Here is a 22657-nt window from a genome sequence, read left to right as displayed (position 1 = left end):
CTAGACCTGACTGCATCCTAACTCAGAGTAGGAATTTTGGCATGATTTTGCCAGGGTTGCAGCCTGTTGGCCTAAAAGCCAGAATGAATAGTATCTTTAGTATTTATAGGTCAAAAATTGTCTCTTTGAAAGGAAGACAAAGAGGTGCCTGATTACATCATAGCTATGTGTGCCTGTGTATGCACCTGTGTGCCCACAAGTGTGTGTGCATGTGTGTCTGAGAGAGGAGGGATGGGGGAGGGGACTGAATGGAGGAGAGGGAGAGGAGAGAGTGAGAAAGTGAGTGGGATTGTGTAAAGGGTTTCTGTTATCTTTCGCACTCGGTTAATTTGCCCTTTTAAAGTTCTTATAGACTCCAATCGTTCTTCCTAGTAGATGTTCTACTTTTAATTAATTGATTAGTTGTTCAATGTCTGACTCTCTTTCTAGCAGGTAGGAGACATGAGGGCAGGAACCATGTCTCCACCCACTCCCCTCTCTCTTTCCCTAGTTCCTACCATGGTGCTTTTTGCATATGTAGTGAGGATTTAATAAATATTAGTTGAATAAATGCATGTATGGGTCTTAAAAAACCATATATAAATATATATATATATATATATATATATTTTTTTTTTTTACCTTGTCTAACAGCTTCTGTGGCTGGTGTAGCTCCCCCACCCCCAACTGCTCCTTAAAGCCATCTTTATAGCAGGAGAGGACCATTTCCTCAAACTGAAGGAGGTGCTTGTTGGCTACTTCTGCAGCGGGAGGGTTGGCCCACCCTCCATCCGATGTGAGCTTCAAAGGTGGGACCTTCAGCCCTGTTTTACGGCAGTTAGGATCGGTGTTTGCACCTCCCTTCCTAGCTGCCCCTATGCTCTAGATAGTTCTGTGACAAAAACCAAGCATGCGTTTCACAGTCTGCAGTAACACAGGGCTGTAGCCTTTTTAGGATGTCTCATTTGGATGCCAGTGTGACTGTGGGAACTCCAGCTCTCTCATAGACAAAGTACACATCCATCTTTAATTTGTGCTACATGCTAGGCTTTGCCTCATGAAAGCTTGGCGAAGGCAGGCATTTTTGTCTGTGTTGTTCACTGCTCTGTCTTCATCTTTAAGGACAGGGCTTGAATGCCCACTCTGGGCACTCAGTAACTGTTTGTGGAATGAGCGAATGAATGATGAAATATCCTTATAGCTGGTGAATGTCATCTTGTGTTTGATGTGGCATTTTGGCTATAGTTCACTCAGTTAAGAACTTGAAATGTGTACTATTTATGAAGAGGGCAATCTTTTTCTCACCCCCCTATCCCCATTACATTTCTGATACTCTGCTGCATGATCCTTCTAAACTGGATGCCATTTCTCCCATTTTCCTTTACAGAACAGACCAAACCATTAATGTTGGCAATCATGTGCTATTGAGTATGTTGTTACCAAATTTCCAAATCTTTTTCTGATCAACCCACAGAATTTACAAATATAACAAATTCACTTTTTTTATTGGTAAAATGCTATACTTTCAAATCAATGTTTTCTGTAAGAATACTGATTTTTGCTGTGTGATTCAGAAATCAGAGGACAAATGGTGATAATATATGCTAAAATTAAAATTAGTCCACCTCCTTTTATATACAAGAACCTTGTCACTTCCCAGTTTGCTTTGTCTCTCAGGAAGCTCAGAGCTAAGAGTTATGCCCACCTATTCTTACCCTCAATTTTCTGACACAGGGATTTCATCTCTATTTCTGTTCATTACTTTATTCTTTTAAACATAAAAAAATATATATGATATCATGCTTTGTCAAAAGTAACCTCAAATTCTTTTTGGTATTTGAAAAATTATAGTTAATGAGAAGAAAAATATTTAACTATTCACAGGTGCTTTTCAAAGCCTGCCTTCCTTGATGCCATCAATGCCTGCCTCTCACTCACTAGATATCAATACTTTTCATGAGCTGGATTTCTCTATCATCACTGGCACTGGGAAATAAGCATGTTATGCTGGAACATTAGTGTGCAGCAGAAAGAGCCCTTGGTTTAGAGTCAGAACTGGGTTCTTGTTACAACTCCACGTACTACTGGAGTGATCTTGGACAAGTCACTTAACCTGAGTTTCTCTTCTAAACATTGAGTATAAAGTCACATGTTATACCAGCTACCTTGGGTTCTCATGATGTAAATGAGATAAGATGTGCCCATGTGTTTTGTAAATATTACAGTTGCCTACACATCTGTGTCCCCACAAGTCTGTACACTCCTTAAGATCAGGGACTACATCTTGTTCATATTTGTGTCCCTGGGGCTTGGCTTGTTGAACTGAAGACACAGAGGGCGCTGAATGTGGGTGACACTAATTTACTCATTGTTTTCTTTCAGAAAAGTTCCACTGGAGTCTGTTCATTAATAAGCCTTCATTGGTCAGCAGATCTTAATTGAGTACCTTCTACATGCTTTCTACTACCCCTAAGTTATTTATTTATTTAATCTTTTTTTTAATTGGAGTATAATTGCTTGACAGTGTGCTAGTTCCTGCTGTACAATGAAGTGAATCAGCTGTATGTATACATATATCCACTCCCTCGTGGACCTCCCTCCCACCCACCACCCCTCCCACCTATCTAGGTCATCACAGAGCATTGAGCTGAGCTCCCTGTGCTCTACAGCAGGTTCCCACTAGCTATCTATTTTACACATGGTAGTATATTTATGTCAATCCTAATCTCCCAATTCATCCCATCCTCCCCTTCCCGCCATGTCCACACCTGCTTTCTCTATGTCTTCATCTCTGTCCCTGCGCTGCAAATAGGTTTCATCTGTACCATTTTTCTCAATTCCACATAATGCATTAATATGCAATATTTGTTCTTCTCTTTCTGACTTCACTCTGTATGACACATTCTAGGTTCATCCAAATTTCTACAAATGACCCAATTTTGTTCCTTTCTATTGTTGAGTAATATACCATTGTATATATGTACTACATTTTCTTTATCCATTCATCTATCAATAGACATTTAGGTTGTTTCCATGTCCTGGCTATTGTAAATCATGCTGCTATGAACATTGGGGTACATGTCTCATTTTGAATTATGGTTTTCTCAGGGTTTATGCCCAGTAGTGGGATTGCTGGGTCATATGGTAGTTCTATTTGTAGTTTTTTAAGGAACCTCCATACTGTTCTCCATAGTGGCTGTATCAGTTTACATTCCCACCAACAGTGCAAGAGGGTACCCTTTTCTTCACACCCTCTCCAGCATTTGTTGTAGATTTTTTGATGATGTCCATTCTGGCTGGTGTGAGGTAATACCTCATTATAGTTTTGATTTGCATTTCTCTAATAATTGTGTTGTTGAGCAGCTTTCCATGTGCCTCCAGGCCATCTGTATGTCTTCTTTGGAGAAATGTCTATTTAGATCTTCTGCCCATTTTTGGATTTGGTTGTTTGGTTTTTTTTTGATATTGAGCTGCTTGAGCTGTTTGTATATTTTGGAGATTAATCCTGTTAGTTGTTTCATTTGTAAATATTTGCTCAGAATATTTCCCATTCTGAGGGTTGTCTTTTCATCCTGTTTATGGTTTCCTTTGCTGTGAAAAAGCTTTTAGGTTTAATTGGTCCCATTTGTTTATTTTTGTTTTTATTTCCATTACTCTAGGAAGTGGGTCAAAAAAGATCTTGCTGTGACTTATGTCAGTGTTTTTCCTATGTTTTCATCTAAGAGTTTTATAGTGTCCGGCCTTACATTTAGTTCTTTAATCCATTTTCAGTTTTTTTTGTGTGTATGGTGTTAGGTAGAGTTTGAATTTGATTCTTTTACATGTAGCTGTCCAGTTTTCCCAGCATCACTTATGGAAGATACTGTCTGTCTTCCATTGTATGTTCCTGCCTCCTTTGTCATAGATTAGGTGACCACAGGTGCATGGGTTTATCTCTGGGCTGTCTATCCTGTTCCATTGATCTATATTTCTATTATTGTGCCTGTACCATACTGTTTTGATTACTGTACTTTGTAGTATAGTCTGAAATCAGGCATCCTGATTCCTCCAGCTCTGCATTTCCTTCTCAAGATTGCTTTGCCTATTACGGGTCTTTTGTGTTTCCATACAAATTGTAAAAGTTTTTGTTCTAGTTCTGTGAAAGATGCCACGGGCAATTTGATAGGTCTTGCACTGACTCTGTAGATTGCCCTGGGTATGATAGTCATTTCCACAATATTGATTCTTCCAATCCAGGAACATGGTATATCTCTCCATCTGTTTGTGTCGTCTTTGATTCCTTTCATCAGTGTTTTATAGTTTTCTGAGTACAGGTTTTTTGCCTCCTTACTTAGGTTTATTTCCTTAGCTTCTCTTTCTGATCTTTCATTGTTAGTGTATAGGAGGTACAAGAGATTTCTGTGCATTACTTTTGTATCATGCAACTTTACCAAATTCATTGATTAGCTCTAGTAGTAGCATCTTTTCTGGTAGCATCTTTAGGATTCTCTATATATAATATGTCACCTATAAAGAGTGACACTTTTACATTGTCTTTTCCAATTTGAATTCCTATTATTTTTCTTCTCTGAGTGCCACAGGTAGGACTTCCAAAACTATGTTGAATAATAGTGGCGAGAGTGGACATCCTTGTCTTGTTCCTGATCTTAGATGAAATGCCTTCAGTTTTTCACCATTGGGAATGATGTTTTCTGTGGCTTTGTCATATATGACCTTTATTATTTTGAGGTAGTTTCCCTCTATGCCCACTTTATGGAGAGTTTTTATCATAAATGGGTGTTGAATTTTGTCAAAACCTTTTTCTGCATCTATTGAGATGATCATATGGTTTTTATTCTTCAATTTGTTAAAATGGTGTATCACATTGATTGTTTTGCGTATTTTGAAGAATCCTTGCATCCCTGGGATAAATCCAACTTGATCATGGTGTAGGATCCTTTTAATGTGCTGTTGGATTCTGTTTGCTAGTACTCTGTTGAGGATTTTTTCATTCTGTGTTCATCAGTAATATTGGTCTGTAATTTTCTTTGTGATATTTTTGTCGGGTTTTGGGTGACAGTGGCCTCATAGAATGAGTTTGGGAGTGTTCCTCCCTCTGCAATTTTTTGGAAGAGTTTGAGAAGAATTGGTGTTAGCTCTACTCTAAATGTTTGATAGAATTGGCCTGTGAAGCCATCTGGTCCTGGATTTTGTTTGTTGGAAGATTTTAAATCACAGTTTCAATTTCGTTAATTGTGATTGGTCTGTTTATATTTTCTAATTCTTCCTGGTTCAGTCTTGGAAAGTTGTACCTTTCCAAGAATTTGTCCATTTCTTGCAGGTTGTCCATTTTATTGGCATATAGTTGCCTGTAGCAGTCTCTTATGATCCTTTGTATTTCTGCAGTGGAAGTTGTAATTTCTTCTTTTTCATTCCTAATTTTATTGAGTCCTCCCTTTTTTTCTTGATGAGTCTGGCTATAGGTTTATCAATTTTATCTTCTCAAAGAACCAACTTCTAGTTTTGATCTTTGCTATTGTTATCCTAATTTCTATTTCATTTATTTCTGCTCTGATTTTTATGATCTCTTTCCTTTTACTGACTTTCAGTTGTCTTTGTTCTTCATTCTCTAGTTGCTTTAGGTGTAAGGTTAGATTGCTTATTTGAGATTGTTCTTGTTTCTCAAGGTGAGATTGAATTGCTGTCAACTTCCTTCTTAGAACTGCTTTTGCTGCATCCCATAGGCTTTGGGTTGTTGTGTTTTCATTGTCATTTGTTTCTATGTATTTTTTCTTTCCTCTTTGATTTCTTCAGTGATCTCTTGGTTGTTTAGTAGTGTACTATTTAGCCTCCATGTGTTTGTATTTTTTACAGTTTTTTTCCTTTAATTGATTTGTAATCTCATAGTATTGTGTTCAGAAAAGACACTTGATACAATTTCAATTTTCTTCAATTTTCCGAAGCTTCATTTGTGACCCAAGATGTGATCTGTCCTGGAGAATGTTCCATGTGCACTTGAGAAGAAAGTGTATTCTGTCCCTTTTGTGTGGAATGTCCTATAAATAGCAAGTCTATCTGGTCTGTTGTGTCATTTAAAGCTTGTGTTTCCTTATTTTCTGTCTGGCTGATCTGCCCATTGGTTTCAGTGGGAAACCAAAGTCCCCCACTATTATTGTGTTGCTGTCAATTTCCCCTATTACAGCTCTTAGCATTTGCCTTGTGTATTGAGGTGCTCCTATGTTGGGTGCGTAAATATTTGATTGTTACATCTTCTTCTTGGATTGAACCACTTGATCATTATGTAGTGTCCTTCCTTATCTCTTGTAACAGTCTTTAAAGTCTATTTTTTCTGATATGAGTATTGCTCCTCCAGCTTTCTTTGATTTCCAGTTGCATGGAATGGCTTTTTCCATCCCCTCACTTTCAGTCTGTATGTGTCCCTAGGTCTGAAGTGGGTCTCTTGTAGACAGCATAGATATGGGTCTTGTTTTTTTTATCATTTCAGCCAGGCTGTGTCTTTTGGTTGGAGCATTTAATCCATTTACATTCAAGGTAATTATCAATACATATGTTCCTATTACCATTTTCTTAATTGTTTTGGGTTTGTTTTTGTAGGTCTTTTCCTTGTGTTTCCTGTCAAGAGAATTTGCTTTAGCATTTGTTGTAAAGCTAGTTTGGTGGTGCTGAGTTTTCTTGTCTTTTGCTTGTCTGTAAAGTTTTTGATTTCTCTGTTGAATCTGAATGAGGTCCTTGTTGAGTAGAGTAATCTTGGTTGTAGGTTTTTCCCTTTCATCACTTTAAGTATTTCCTGCCGCTCCCTTCTGGCTGGCAGAGTTTCTGCTGAAAAATCAGCTGATAACTTTATGGGGATTCCCTTGTATGTTATTTGTTGCTTTTCCCTTGCTGTTTTTAATGTTTTTTCTTTGAATTTAATTTTTGTTAGTTTGATTAATATGTGTCTTGGTGTGTATCTCCTTGTATTTATTCTGTATGGGACTCTCTGTGCTTCCTGGACTTGGGTGCCTATTTCCCATGTTAGGGAAGTTTTTGACTATAATCTCTTCAAATATTTTCTCAGACCCTTTCTTTTTCTCTTCTTCTTCTGGAACCCCTATAATTCAAATGTTGGTGCATTTAATGTTGTCCTAGAGGTTTCTGAGACTGTCCTCATTTCTTCTCATTCTTTTTTCTTTATTCTGCTCCTCAGCAGTGATTTCCACCATTCTATTTTCTAGCTAACTTATTTGTTCTTCTGTTACTGATTCCTTCTAGTGTATTTTTTACTTCAGTTATTATGTTGTTCATCATTGTTTGTTTTTTCTTTAGTTCTTCTACATCCTTGTTAAACATTTTTTGTATTTTCTCGATCCGTACCTCCATTCTATTTCTGAGATTTTGGATCATCTTTACTGTCATCACTCTGAAATATTTTTCAGGTAGCTTGCCTATTTCCTCTTCATTTATTTGGTCTTGTAGTTTTTTACCTTGCTCCTTCATCAGTAACATATTTTTTTGTCATCTCATTTTTTTTGATGGGTGGGGTTATGTTCTTCTCTTACTGGTTGTTTGGCCTGAGGCATCCAGCACTGGAGTTTGCAGGCAGTTGGGTAGAGCTGGGTCTTGGTGCCAAGATGAGGACCTCCCAGAGATCTCACAGCAATTAATATTCCTTGGGGTCTGAGGTTCTCTGTTAGTCCAGTGGTTTGGACTCAGTGCTCCCACCACAAGAGCTAAGGTCTGACCCCTGGCCTGGGAAACCAAGATCCTGCAAGCTGCGTGGCACAGCCAAAAAAAAAAAAAAAATTGGCAACAAACAAAAAGGAGAACAACAACAAAGAATAAAAAATAAAATTAGAATAAAAAATACATTAGAAAAAATAAAAATATAAATGAAACAACAACAAGGCAAAACCAAACCACAACAGCAACCAAAAATAAAAAAGGGCCAGAAAAGACCTCGATGGGGGGTTGGGGATTAGGTGAGGGGAACAGGGCATAGGCTCAGGACTGGCATGCCGGAAAAGGCCTTGGGGGATTGAGGGACAGGGCCTAGGCTCAGCACAGCCAGGGGGTGAAGGTTTAGGCTTGGGACCCCAGGGTCCGGAGCCAATGGGGAAAATGCTGGCCGTGTTCCCTTCTGATCCCCCAAAAGTCTCTCCCCATCCCTGCTGATCCCCTCTCCATGTGTGGGCCCCTCTGAGTGTGGGAACTGCCCCCATACCCCAGCCTCTCAGGGGCACGTGTCCTGTCTTGCCTCTACTTGCTATTTTCTTAATTTTGGGGGGTTTGTTTATGTAGGGTTTTTTTCTTCTCTTCCTCTTCTCTTGTGATTTGATGACTATCTTCAGTGTTGGATTCCTTTTTCTTTTTTGTGTATGTATCTATTGTAGATACAGTTACCATGAGGTTTTGATAAAGAAGTCTATATATATGCAAGGTTGTTTTAAGTTGCTGGTCTCAATTTCAAATGCATTTCCAATATATCATGCATTTATACTCTCCTCTTCTCACGATTGATGGTTTTGATATCATATTTGTGTGTGGATGATTTCCTACCTTTATTGTTATGTTTGCCTTTACTGGTGAGCTTTTCCATTCATACTTTTTTTGTTTTTAGCTGTGGGCTTTTCTTTTCCTCCTAGAGAAGCTCCTTCAGCATTTGGCATAAAGCTGGTTTGGTGGTGCTGAATTCTTTTAACTTTTGCTTGTCTGTAAAGCTTTTGATTTCTCTGTCAAATCTGAATGAAAGCCTTGCTGGTTTGAGTATTCTTGGTTGTACATTTTTCCCTTTCTTCACTTTACATATATCATACCACTCCCTTCTGGCCTGAATGTCTATGTTTGTAGTCTCCATTCCGCATGCTGCAGGATTGTAGTTCTTGCTTCTGGTGTCTGCCCCCTGGTGGGTTAGGTCGGTTCAGGGGCTCATGCAGGCTTCTTGGCAGGAGGGACTGGTACCTGCCCACTTTGGGTGGAACTGGGTCATGTCCCTCTGGTGGACAGGCCTGTGTCAAGGGGCTCAGGAGGACTTTAGCCAGCCTGTCTGTTGATGGGTGGGGCTGTGTTCCCATCCTGTTGGTTTTCTGGCCTGAGGCATCCCAGCACTTGAACCTGCAGGCTAATGGGTGGGGCCAGGTCTCAGTGCCAAAACGGTGACCTTTGGGAGAGCTCATGCTGAGGAATTTTCCCAGGGGCCTCTGCCACCAGTGTTCTTGCCCCCCAGTGGGCCACAGCTGACCCCCAGTAGACACTCCAAGACCCACAGATAGGTCTGGCCCAGGTTCCTACAGTCACTGCTTTGCCCTGGGTCCCTGTGCACATGAAACCTTGTGTGCACCCTCCAAGAGTGGAGTCTCTGTTTCCCCCAGTCCAATGGAGCTCCTGCACTCAAGACCTGCTAGCCTTCAAACCAAATGCTCTGGGGGCTCCTCCTCTTGGTGCCAAACCCCCAGGCTGGGGAACCTGATGTGTGACTCAGAACTCTCAGTCCTGTGGGAGAACCTCTGTGATATAATTAAGTTTCCAGTTTGTGGGTTGCCAACCTGATGGGTATAGGATTTGATTATATTATGAAAGCACCCCTTCTACCATCTTTTTGTGGCTTCTTCTTTGTCTTTGGATGTAGAATATCTTTTTTGATAGGTTCCAGTCTTTTCTGTCGATGGTTCTTCAACCATTAGTTGTGTTTTTGGTGTTTTCATGAGAGAAGGTGAGCTCAAATCCTTCTACTCGGCCATCTTGCCACCCTTCTGAGGGAACCCATTTAACTGTATACATGTTCTTCTGAGATCTTGGGAGAACACAGTTGATGAGTAAGCTATCACTGATTTCAGTCCAAGTTTGTTTCCTCTGCGTGTGGTCTTCTTCACAGGTCAGTGATGCTCACTGCTATTGGAGCAGGATCCCAGCTCTCATCACTGCACAACACAAACTCAGTGTCTAATTTTATAATGTAAAGTACAGGCCTAGAAAAAGTAAAAAAGGTATATCAATTATCTCTTAAGAAAGCAGGAAGAAGGTAAGCAAAGGACCTATGTTGAAATTTTTGAAAATAAATATCTGAAATATACAAAAATAAATCAGAACTAAAGTCTTAGATCTTGTTTCATTAACTGTATGTTATTCTATATTTTTCATTGAGTTCTTTAATTTTTACAATTCAGAAAACTATGTTGTTTATTTCATTAGTATCATGATAAAAAATCTAATTAGAACACATGATAGAATATTGTCATACATAGAAAAGGGCTACATCTAAATTAGTATTTAATATGGCTAGAAATTTATGATTTTAACCCGTAGTTATTAAATAGTCACCACTTAATTCCTTACTACTGTTTGATGAGAGTGTGGGTAGGACTATGGGATTTGAAAGGGTAAGTAAGAATTATCCGGAAGCTCTTGTCAGATTGTCTTGCTACCTCATGTGTCTTTTAGCAAACAGAAAGGACTAGCTCACTGTCTCCCTCCAAGTCTGTGGCCTTCCCCAGAGAACCTCAAAGCAGGAATGGTTAACATGGGTCAGAATTGGAATTTTCAAATAGACATATTTTTTATGCAGCAGCCACAATTCTACTCCTCTGAGTAATAAATCATGTGGGCCAAAATCAAAGAAGGAAGAGAAATAGGTGGTGGGGGTGGACAATAAAAAAGTTTATTCTTTTGAATTTCTTTTAAAAATCTCTTAAAGAGAAAAAACTGATTCACTGATTAGAAGTTTTGGAAAAAGCTACATAAATTCGTGACCCTAAATAATAACTAAATCATCAACCTTTCTTGACTTTACAGACAACAGAATCTCCTACAAAACTGCTTGCAAGAAAAAGTATGTATCATAAAACTCATTGATAAAGCAGCATATTAACGATACTCTTGTATGTGTCATAATAGGAAAAAAACTCTATGAATCAAACAATGAGTAATCATTTATTGATATTAGTGTCCCTCTTTGCCCTTTTTTTCTTCTTTAATAAGTTTACTTTAAGTTAATTCTTAGATTTCACAGTAGTCTAAAGTTCTCATCAAAATATAATTTTGCCTCTTCAGGAAGATGTCTCATGGGGATGAGCAAGAAGTCAGGGAAGGGTCATTAAGGGACCTAGCCATCAAATAATCATAAACCCAGTCTGTCATGGGAAGCCATTAACAAAATCACTTCACAGACTTGGCTGATAAGTTGAGATGCCTGGGTTTGTCTCTAGCCAGTTTGGTGGGAAGCACCCAGTCACATAGAAAGGACCTGGTCACCTATGAGCTGAGACTTGGATAAGAGGGTATTTTTATAAGGCCTAATTCTGGATCCAGTCAGACCAGTTAGGAAAGAGAGAGGTTTGAAAACAACATATATTCTGACATACTTTTTCACATGGACTCAATTCATAGAACATGTAGCAAAATGAAAACTTTGATTCAGGAGAATGTTTCTCAGTTTAATATAATGGAAAGCAACTGCAAACTAGGTTCTATTTATCGTATTTTACTACATAGAAAATTTTAGGAATATCTTTCATATATCAAGGTTGGAAACTTTTTCTCATACCTAGCCTAAGAGTAATAATGTAGGGCTACTGTTTATTATCTCTGGTACTAAGAAAAATAATATATGTTGAATGTCTTAGTTTATATGTCATAGTAGATTAGAACAGTTGCTTTGTTCTTAAAATATTAGATTTTGGATGTGATTATTTAAGTATTATATGACATATATGCTATCGCCCAAAATATGTTTTTCAGACCACTAGCCATTGTCTGTATAATAAATGCAAAAATGTATTAGGAGATTCAGGGATTAGAGCAGAATAAAATAGCTTTCCTTGGGGTGCCCGTAAACAGTCTTTAATGTGTCAGGAGAGAGTATGCTACATAGGTGTTAACTTATTTTTCAATGTTGGTCTGAAATGGGAATAATTCTAACTAACTTAAGGCAATATTTTGGGTGTGAACAGCTCCATTACAGGAATCCTATTCTTTATCCTCCTGCCTACAAGCCAGCCTTCCAGGCTTTGCTGCCAATTACTTGTACTTATTGCTTTTTGTTTTAAGAGTAATAACAATTTAAAACATACTATTAGTTTATTATAGGCAAGAGGATGTTTTGTGAGTCCAAAATATATTTTCAGGGGCTTCCCTGGTGGCCCAGTGGTTGAGAATCTGCCTGCCAATGCAGGGGACGCAGGTTTGAGCCCTGGCCAGGGAAGATCCCCCATGCCATGGAGCAACTAAACTACTAAGCCTGCGCTCTAGAGCCTGTGAGCCACAACTACTGAGCCCACACGCCACAACTACTGAAGCCCATGCACCTAGAGCCCATGCTCTGCAACAAGAGAAGCCACTGCAATGAGAAGCCTGTGTACCCCAACGAAGAGTAGCCCCCGCTTGCTGCAGCTAGAGAAAGCCCGCACACAGCAATGAAGACCCAATGCAGCCAAAAATAAATGAATAAAAAAAAAATTTTTTTCAGTACATAATTTGAGGTATATAGAAACAGATAGATTTTGTTTCTACTGTTGGTCCAGTTTAAATGTAGGACAGCACCACTGACCACTAAGGAAACTGTCATTCAAATCTGGTCCCTGAGTTGTTATTTCCAGCTCAAAATGAGGGATTCTCCAACACCTATTCTTGCTCAGCCCTCCTGACTGACTCTTTGAGACTCAGTTCTAGATTGCCCTTGTTTTCAATCTAAATTCATTTGTTCCCTCAGTGCATCACCTTTTCTCAGCCTTCTTAATAGTTTCCACTGATAACTTTTTTGTTGGATACAAAGCCACTCAATCTCTGTAAAGCATGAACTTTTTTGTTGCCTATCAAATGATTCTTAGCAATTAGCTGTAGTCATTTCCATATATACACATCACAGGCTCACCCCTGCAGCAGGGAAGGGGAGGAGAGATGGCTTCTTGTCCATCCTTACATCTTAGCTAGACAGATGCCTCTGAAGGCACCCAAATGTTTTGACTGCATCTGTTTGAGAAATGCTTTGTTAGAAATAATCTGGTTCATTTCAAAGTAATTTTGCTGGGTTGTAGACACCATATTTCTTCTTGCCGAAATACTTGCCAGTAATGTGCCTGGATAGCTAGTTAGTGATCTTTTTTTTTTTTTTACCAGAAATTCATTTATCCTAGCAATAAAGGTTGGGGGGGAGAAAAAGCTTCTGAGGGAATGGGAGTCAATTGGAAACTTATACAAAAAGTATTTTACTGTAGCACAGAATAAACCAACTTGAAATTAATTTGAAATTCCAAATAGGTTTTCTTTCACTGTGTTCTTTTTATAACAATGGTGGTATCAAGCTATGCATTGTTTGACATAAAAAATTAAATGTTATCCTCTGTCCCAGAATAGAGTAAGTTGTTAACATGATTTTCTTTTCATTCCTGCTTGCCTCTTTTCCAGGTAACTTCTGGGGAACTGAATAGCACAATTCAGAATATAATGACCTGGGTTGTGGCTACAGTGACCAGTATATTATACCCAGCCATCACAAAGTATGAAGAAAGGTTGAAAAATAATGCATACCCAGTATCTGATGACTCCATCCTCTCTTCAGATAGTTCGAGTTTTTGTAGCACATGCAGTGAAGAGTTTACATATGGAAGCTACACATCTGCAACAACTAAAACATTTCAGGGAGAGCCCTGTGCATTTGCAGTTGACATATCAGTAAGGCGACCGACCACACCTTTAAAACCACCATCTGCCCATGTGGAAAGAACAGTTGTGGGAAAAACACATCACATTAAAGGACAATCTATAACATCTGAACTCAACTATAATAAAACAAGCATGATATATACATACCCTAAGCTCAGAAGTTGTAAATCTGATAGTCACCTTCTAGCATCATTTGAAACGGGCACAAAAAAATCAAAGGATGCTACCACTGAAACAGACGGCTTAGAGAGTCCATTGTTTTCTGATCAAAAAACAAAAGCTATGAATGAAATGAAGAATTTAAAGAATGTTTTTGTTAACTTTAAATGTCACTTAAAAGGGGAAACTGAATTGATTTTGGAAAGCATTTTTCAAGAAATAATGTCTGATTTAACACAGGCCATTCCTTCTATTTCTTCTGTTACTGCTGAAGTTTTTGTTGACCAAAGTGAGCCTGAAAAAGGAGACTTGGTTTCTAATGCTGATATCTGCTCAGTAGCTTCAGAGATCGTGGAAAACATGCTTGAGAAGCTACAGTCTGCAGTTGAGAAAAAATGTATCCAGATATTTTCACAAGAAGATTTGTCAGTCAACATTAAACCAAGCTTAACACCCAGTGGAGAATCTCTCACTCCATCATATGGAAAACCTTTAATAGATTCACTGCCTCATACTGTGGAACCCATGTGTGATATTGCAGAGGATATGGTGCATGCCATTTTAGAAAAGTTGATGACTCTTGCATCTTGCAAGCAATATGAACTTCCTCATCTTGAAGATGCAGCTAAACTTTCTTATCAGCAACATATGGCAGACCCAACATATATGTGCTTTATAAAAGCCAACAAAAAGAAATGTCCTGAACTTGATGCAGCTAATTTAATTGTTAAAGAGGAAATACAAAATTTAATGTCAAATATTTTTTCCCAGTCCTCTTTGGTTGGCTTTATAGAGGAAGCAATCAGCACTATACTAAGACATGTACAAACCGAACTTAACAATGAAAGACTTATTGCATCTGATGAAACAGTAGTACTCCTTAAGCTGCTCGATGAGATCTTTACTCAGTTACATCAGGAACCAGTAAAAGCAGATAATCAAAAATGTAGACATTCTAGACTGAGAAGTCCTTCTGACACTGAAGTAAAGTACAGACTCACTGGCACTAGATTATCTAATGGTTCTGGGTCTGGAAGACCATTTCCACCTATTAATGTTCCTGGCATGGTCCTTTATTCTGAAGATGATAATGAAGAAATAGACAAAATTGTGGAAAATGTGCTTGATTCATCTTTTAAAGATGAAAAAGCAAAATCACAAGAACAGATTCCTGAGCATTGGTTTACAAAAGGAAACACTTGTCTTGAATACAAAAGAAATAGCAAACAACCTACAAAGCCTGCTTCTCCAAGAAGCAAAACTGCATTTCATGATCGGAGGTTAAAGACTGAGCTACCATTTTTTAAGAATAAAATTTTAAAGGAAAATCCCTGTTTAAATAAAGACATTTTGTTTTTCAGCCAAGATCAAAAGCATCAAATACAAAAGGCTTCAGAAAACATAGTTAAAAGTGTTTTAACGGAAATGCTCAAGGACGTATCTTCTATTCCTCTTGGTCATTTAGACAGTAAAACTGGCAAAGAAGCTTCAGTTGTTGTTTCAGAAAAACCTCAAGGACTGTCACATCAAGAATGGATGGACCAGATGTTTTCTGTGTCAGAAATTAGTGCAGTGGCTCAAGAAATAACAGATGCTGTATTAAATATACTTTATAAGGCAAGCTGCATTCCCAATACCACCAAAAGTTCCATTTCATCATCAGTTCTTCAAACTTCTCTAGAGAGTCCTGACACTCTCCACATGGTCAAAAAAGCACCAAATCAAAAGCCATTAAAAATATGGTTCGAGAGTGAAAAGAAAATGAAATATTTATCTTCACTCGATGTAGATCCTGCAAAGCCTTCCCTGTTAAAATCTGAAGAAAGTGAACCTAAGCCTATAGATGACATTACTGATAAGATCATTAATGCAGTTTTTAAAAGGCTGAAGTTATTTGTTTGTCCAAAATTGCAAATGGGCTTCAAACCTTCACTTGCAGAGCAATCTTCATTACAATCTCAACTTAGTACTTATACAACTAAAGTGGTAAACATTGTTTTGCATGCTATCCAGAATGAACTGGAACTCAATAAGAAAAACCTAAATCTTAGGGAAACAGACCATACCAAATCCCTTACAGGTAAAGGATTTTTTACTGACACTGATAAATCAGAATCTCTTGTCTCAAATCTCAGTGATGACATTATGGCATCTGCATTATTAACTTGCATTTGTGAAATATTATCAAGTGGACATTCAGATCAAAGCAATATTTCACTCCCTTCAGAAAATCCAAAGCCTATGACGTCATGCGGATCTGATAATGTTGATAAAGGGAACATTTTGCCAAGTGGACAGGATAAAAACACTTTTTACAAATTTTTAGCTACGCCATGTGCTCTCCACAGTGTCATTAATGAAAAAGATCTCAAAGAGAATTCCAGATTGCAAGTGTTAGATGATATTGGGGAAACACTCTATGAAATGTTATGCAAGCTCATAGGAGCCCACCCTCACTGTCAGCCATCTTGTAGTAAGCTAAGCAGAGAGAAGACAAATGAGAATCAGCAAACAGCCACTGAAATACAGTCTAATATTCAGCTCATTTCCACAACAATTTTGGAATATATCCTTGCAAAATTATGTAGTGTTGACATGGATAGTAGTTCTGTAAGTTCAGGATTTAAAGCTGTCTCAGAGTCTCTTGATATTGACAGCCTATTGTTTACTTCAATTATTGAGGAAATGGCCAAGTGCACTGACATAATCTCCAGCATAGTTTCCAGGATGGTTCAGCAGGGTAATAAAGAGAAGACTAAAAGCAAGGAAAAATCTATTGCTCCTAAGTCTTCCAAAACAGGGAGCAAAAAAGAAATTCATTCTAATAAACTGAAAGCTGTGGCTTCAGATATTCTTAATATGGTTTTTGCTAAACTAGAAGAGTTTGCCAATGGAAATTTAGAAACTCTGGAGGCGTCTATCAATGATGGAAATAAAAAAATCAGTAAGATGGACTTGGAATGTGAAAGTCCCAGTGTTTTCACGGACACACATGAAGAACTATTGCAATCTGCTTTATACACGCATGCAAAGAAGGTATCAAGTGCTATTTTGAAAGCTATTCAAACAGAATTAAAGATGAACTTATTAGATTTGAGGACAAGTATGGAAACACCATCACCTGACAAACAAATGCTTGAGAATATAGTCAGTTTAATTTTAGATGCAGTATCCTCAGATATGCTTAATGAAACTGAATCTGAAGAGAGAGGCATTCAAACTTACAGATACAGGCCAACCTATGGAAATTTTCTTCCTGGTGGAGTTGAATCAGATTCATTTCTAGAAGATGCTGCAAATACAGAGAAAGAATTCATTGGAGAGAGAAGATCACTTAGAGAAGAAACTAAATCAGATTCTCTTCAACAATGTGTTCTAGAAAGAACCTTAAACAAAACTGAAGTGAAACTCAAAGAACCACAGAAATCTCCAGTTGTTCCCATTATAAGAAATATTTTGAATGAAATTTTTCAAAGTGCTTTGGTCAGTCAATTAAATATGCTTTCTCTCTCCCACTCCTATTTAAGTGGCATCCCTCACAATATTGAAGAGACAGTTGCTCAAACATCTGTTCAATTTATAGATAAAATGATGGTGTCTGAAGCAGATGTAACCATAGTGGTAGATGATGTTGTTAGGACTGTGTTTGATAAACTTTATTCAGCTGCTATGACAGGGAGAAATGCAAGTGAAAACAGGTATAAGACCATCACCTTTTCAACAAATGTTTCTTTTCATGAACACACCAGTGGAGGAGGAAAGCCCTCCATCACTGTGCCGAACAAGAATCCGTATACTCTTCAGTCCAGATTCAATGTTGACAAACAGGCTAAAGTAAACATAGTTGAAGATATTATACAGGCAATATTAATAAGTTTAGAAATTTTTGCTACTTCCAAAGTACAATCTCTCTTTTGTCCCCAGATCAACTTCACAGTTCCAATGGCTTTACCTATTCAGCAGGATAAGAGTACATTAAGCAAAGCATTATCAGCCAAAGATTTGTATTCTGATGATCAATTTTCCTGTTGCTCGGTGGATCATATTATGTCAGAAAAGACCAACTCATTATGTCAAGTCTCTTTGAATAAATTAAATACATATGCAACAGAAGTGGCCAGAAAAATTTTACAAGGAATCAAACATGAATTAGATAAAGAAAGGGAAAATTCTTTCTTAACTCATAACATTGTGGTTTCTGAGAGTATTGCAAGTCAAATTGTTAACACAGTGTTAGATATTGTATCATCTAAAGGAAAATGTGACAAAAACAATCCTGACAAAGACATTAATTCAGATCAGCAAGAAGGTATTATTGAAAAGCTGTTTATTAAGACTGAGTATCAAAAAGTACTTCAGTTTCAAATACAAGATACCATTGAAAGTATCTTATGTGATATTTATGAAAAAATACTGTATCAGAATAATCTCTCATTTGCCACACCCACTTTGAAATGTAGCATAGCTGGCAAACATTCCAGAGCAAATTCTGAAATGTTCATTGAGGGTGCAAATAAGATTCTTCCAAATTTTTCAGTTCCTAACTCAGATGTCATATTGATATCCACTGATATAGTAGATATCGTTCTTCATAATCTCAGTTCTGCTGTCATACTTAGCATAAATTCAAAGGATCCTACTTCTACAAGATTGCCCCTGACCTTTTGTGATATGTTTCCAGAAGCAGAGTGTCAACAGCCTCTTCTTATGGAGTCAAAAAGTGAAAGAAAAACAGGGCATTTTCCATCTTCAAAAAATCTGAAATCAGCTTATGCTAATGATACTCATATAACTATAGTAGAGAAAGAAGACCCCAAGAAATCTGTTCCTGACCCATGTGAGGAAAGTGCTGACTTCATTACTAAAACTATTTTCAATCGGTTAGAATCATTTGCCACAGAAAGAATGGATTTGTTAATTACTCTTGCTTTCCAGCCTAAAGAAAAGTCATTTCTGAGCCCAGAACTGGAAAACTGTAGACGAGATGACAGCATCTTTCATGAATCAAGCCAGGTGGAATCAAATGTGAATATTCTGAAAATATCAAATGAAACTGTTCTCAGTGAAGAGCTCACAGATTTCACTTTTGCCAGTTACAGAGAAAAACTTGGATCTACAATTCATCTATCACAAGCTAGTCTTAAAGAATATGCTGACATCATTGCCAGTGCCATTTTGAAGCTGATTAAAAATGACTTAGACCTCAAAATCCAAAAGATGCATCCATACCCAAACAACATTTCATTCCAAGAAATCACCACTGTGAGTGAAATTGTCAACAGTATCTTAAAGATTTTATATAATAAAAGATCTGTAAAGGAAATCAGTTTTTACTCAAAGGACAATCCTAACTTATTTTCACAACGAACTGCATCAAATGAAATATCACTGGGACAAAGAGCTCAGGAAACACACACCAAACTGTCTCTGTTTTCAAAGTATCCATTAGAACAAAACCAAATGGCATTGGAAAGGGAAAGCCAGAGAATTGTTCTAGAGGAAATATTTACAAAAAATGAAGAATCAAAACAAAAAGCAAGAACTGCATTATTCAGTGCAGTGGAAGAAGTTTTAAGTAAAGTGTATCAAAGAATAATGGAAATCATAGGCCATTTGCCTTCATTTAATGAAATCCCCCACTTTATGTCTAGCTCTAAAATTAAAACATTAGACATAACACAAAAAAACTTCTTTCAATCCCATATTAACAGTGTAGCAAGTGACATAATTGAAAGCGTTTTGGGGGAAATGTACTCTGTAGTTGTGACGTCGTTATATGAAAGTAATAAAGTACAAGCAACTGACAAAAATATTTTACCAAAGAAATCATCATGCATCAGAGAAACTACACAAGCAGGAATAGGAAGTAATCTCACTAGCTATATGCTACCACAGGTTTATCCTTATGCAGGCAGTCAAAATGTCTCTCTATTGGAAAAAACTTTTTTACAATATTCACCATTAAAAGTGGGGAAGGATTTAGTCCAAATGGTTCTCAATAAGATCACAAATTTTGCCTCACTTTATCTAGAAGAGGCCCTGTCCCATAAAGGTGGTTCTGTTGAGTTGCAACCTCTAAGGCTACACAGTTCTAAACTAAGCCCTAAGGGCAACCCTAAGCCAGGTTTTAAAACAAGTTTAAAAGCAAGATCAAAAGTTACTCCTTTGCCTAAATTTAGAGCAAAACCACACCTAGGACCTAGTCGTACTAAGGCCAAAAGCAAGACTAAATTAGGTCCTGGAGAGAAGACTCCAAAATACATCTGGTCCAAGACTGCCATTGGGCTGCCACACATCCTATCAATGGGAGATGCCAAAAACTTACTGAAAGTAAAGTTGCCTACTTCAGAACTAAAAATGTATGCCAAGGATATAATAAGTAATATCCTGAAAACAACTGTTAAAGAATTTGAAAAGGTGACGCAAATTAGAGCAATGGTAGGTGATAAAGCTTTACCATCCGATCAAATCATGGCAGCAAATAAAATAGTTAGTACGGTTTTGCAAGGATTATATGCTACAAATAACCAAAATTTGGCTAATCCTATCGTATTCTGTCATCTGGATGATCCCAGACTTTCACAGGGGAATATAGGTGCAGAGTCTCTTGCCAAACCACAAGCATGTTTTTACTTGGAAGATGTTTCTTCACAGTTAGAACAGATTTTTCCTAAAGAAGGTGTATTTAAAAAAATGTTTGACAAATGGCAAGCAGAATCAAATGACATGGAAAATGAAAAATGTAAGCTCTTGATGATAGCTGAAAATGGTTTGACAGAAATTTCAATAAAAGCAAAAGAATTAGAATATTCTCTTTCACTTTTAAATTTGCCACATCTTGAAGATTGTGAAAACAGGTTTCATAGTTGTTTTAAGGGAGCTTCTACAAGAGCTGAAGACACCAAAGCACAAATTAATATGTTTGGAAGGGAAATTGTTGAAATGCTATTTGAAAAATTACAGCTGTGCTTTTTATCCCAAATGCCCACCCCACGTGGTAAAGAAACTCCAGCAAGCAGGAAAGAACACATTACTACTAAAAGTAAATGTGGTTTTCCAACCAAGGACATCCTCAGCAATGAACCAATATATAACACTAAAACCGAAGACCAAAGTCCTTTGGGCTCTAGCAACCAAATTGTTCGAGAAATTGTAGACAGGGTTTTAAACCTGTTAGAGTCTTTTGTAGACTTACAGTTTAAACATATCTCTAAATATGAGTTTTCTGAAGTAGCGAAGATGCCTGTAGAAAACCTTTTTCCTGTCCAACAGAGACTAAGCAAAAAGATGTTGCCAAAATTACAACCACTAAAAAAGTTTTCTGATGAATCCAAGTCAAGTACTGTTATTTCCAAGGAAAATGTACAGAATACCCTTCTACAGGTTCATTCGTTCCATTCAGAGTTACTTACATACGCCATTAATATTGTCAGCGACATGCTTGGTATAATTAAGAGCAAGCTGGACAAAGAAATAAGCCAAGCAGAACCATCTTCAGTTAGCATATTGAAAGAAAATATTGCAGCAAGTGAGATCATTGGTACACTGATGGACCAGTATACTCATTTCAATGAGTCTCTGATCAAAAACCTTCCAAAGGAAAGTTTGTTCCAAGGAGTAGAAAATACCTACATTGTTAATCAGGTTGAATTAGCAACTGATACGAAAATGCCCATGTCAAAGTTAAAGGAAGTAGGATTCGGGAATCATCCTCCACAAAGCAGCATACCAGGTTTAGGGTTTTATTCAGAGGAAGATAAGAAAAAAAGGTATAAGTCTTCATCAAATTTACCCTTATATTCCAGAGCCTCTGTAGAAGACACAATTAGAAGCTCAGAGCCAATGGAAAGGCCTGATTCAGAAAACATACCATCATGCTCTAGAAACAAAGTACAAGACTTTAGCCGAAAGGAATCTGACTTGGGCTATTTTGATCAAGCTATGAAAGGAAATAGCTCCCTCCCTGAAGGGAGTGTCTTACAAAAACTGTTAAAGAAAGCAAATGAATCCACAGAAACAGCATCACAGCAAGTCATGTCATTCACAGAAATGAGAAAAGGTGAAAATCCAAGAGTGTTTCATTATGAGATCTCCAAACCAGTTGTTGAGCCAAACCAAATTCAGACAACTGTCTCTCCACTCAAAATTTGTTTAGCCGCAGAAAATATTGTCAGTACTGTGCTGTTAAGCTACGGCTTTCCAAGTCAACCACACATTAATGAAAGCACAGAAACAATGAAACCATTTTTCATATCAAAGCAAAACCCTTTGTCTGTAATATATGGTCAAAAGAATGAGGAAAAAAGTTTGCTTAGAATGTGGGATAAAAGAATCAGTTGTATACCTGAAGAAGAAAACAAAAAACCTGAAGCCAGCAGAGGAGATTTTTCTTTAATGCAAAAATTGGAAAATAAGAGTTACCTGAAGATAAAGACTCTGAAGGAAGTTGAAGTCATTGCTTTTGCTGATCATGAACTGGGTCCAAATGAAATTCATTTGGTAGCAAGACATGTCACCACATCTGTGGTCACATATTTCAAGAACTTTGAAACTAGAGGTAAGTAAGAGTGGGCATAATTTAGAAAAAAATAGATATATTTAAAAGATCTCCTGTCCAAGAAGCTTCATTTACTGTTTTTCTGAAAACAGCCTTAGAAGGAGGGTATTTAATTACTTCTTAATATATCAGGATACTAAAAAAAAAAAAAAAAAAAAATTAAACATTCATATGGTTTGAATCTGAAAAGGTCTGTCTCTCAATTTTCCATATCTGCAGATGAGGGAAAATGTGACTTTTTTAAAGCAGGGGATTTTGGTTGAACATGAGGTCCGAGTTCCAAAGATTATTAAAGTTCTCATGCATGATTTCTTTATAATTATACCA

General features: G+C 37.4%; 1 protein-coding gene across 1 annotated transcript in view; it reads left to right on the top strand.

The window, feature by feature from the left end:
- The window catches only part of FSIP2 (fibrous sheath interacting protein 2), a 126299-nt gene that overhangs the window by 72573 nt on the left and 31069 nt on the right, over positions 1 to 22657 (top strand). Inside the window, exons 13-14 of the mRNA XM_019931469.3 lie at positions 10747 to 10783; positions 13357 to 22330. Of these exons, the coding sequence (XP_019787028.2) occupies positions 10747 to 10783; positions 13357 to 22330 (9011 nt within the window). The remainder of the gene's footprint in view (positions 1 to 10746; positions 10784 to 13356; positions 22331 to 22657) is intronic.

Source organism: Tursiops truncatus, chromosome 7 (genome assembly GCF_011762595.2).
Source record: "Tursiops truncatus isolate mTurTru1 chromosome 7, mTurTru1.mat.Y, whole genome shotgun sequence".
Classification (NCBI taxonomy): domain Eukaryota; kingdom Metazoa; phylum Chordata; class Mammalia; order Artiodactyla; family Delphinidae; genus Tursiops; species Tursiops truncatus.
The sequence above is the reverse complement of the archived record's forward strand: the minus strand, read 5'-3'. Positions and strand labels throughout refer to the sequence as shown.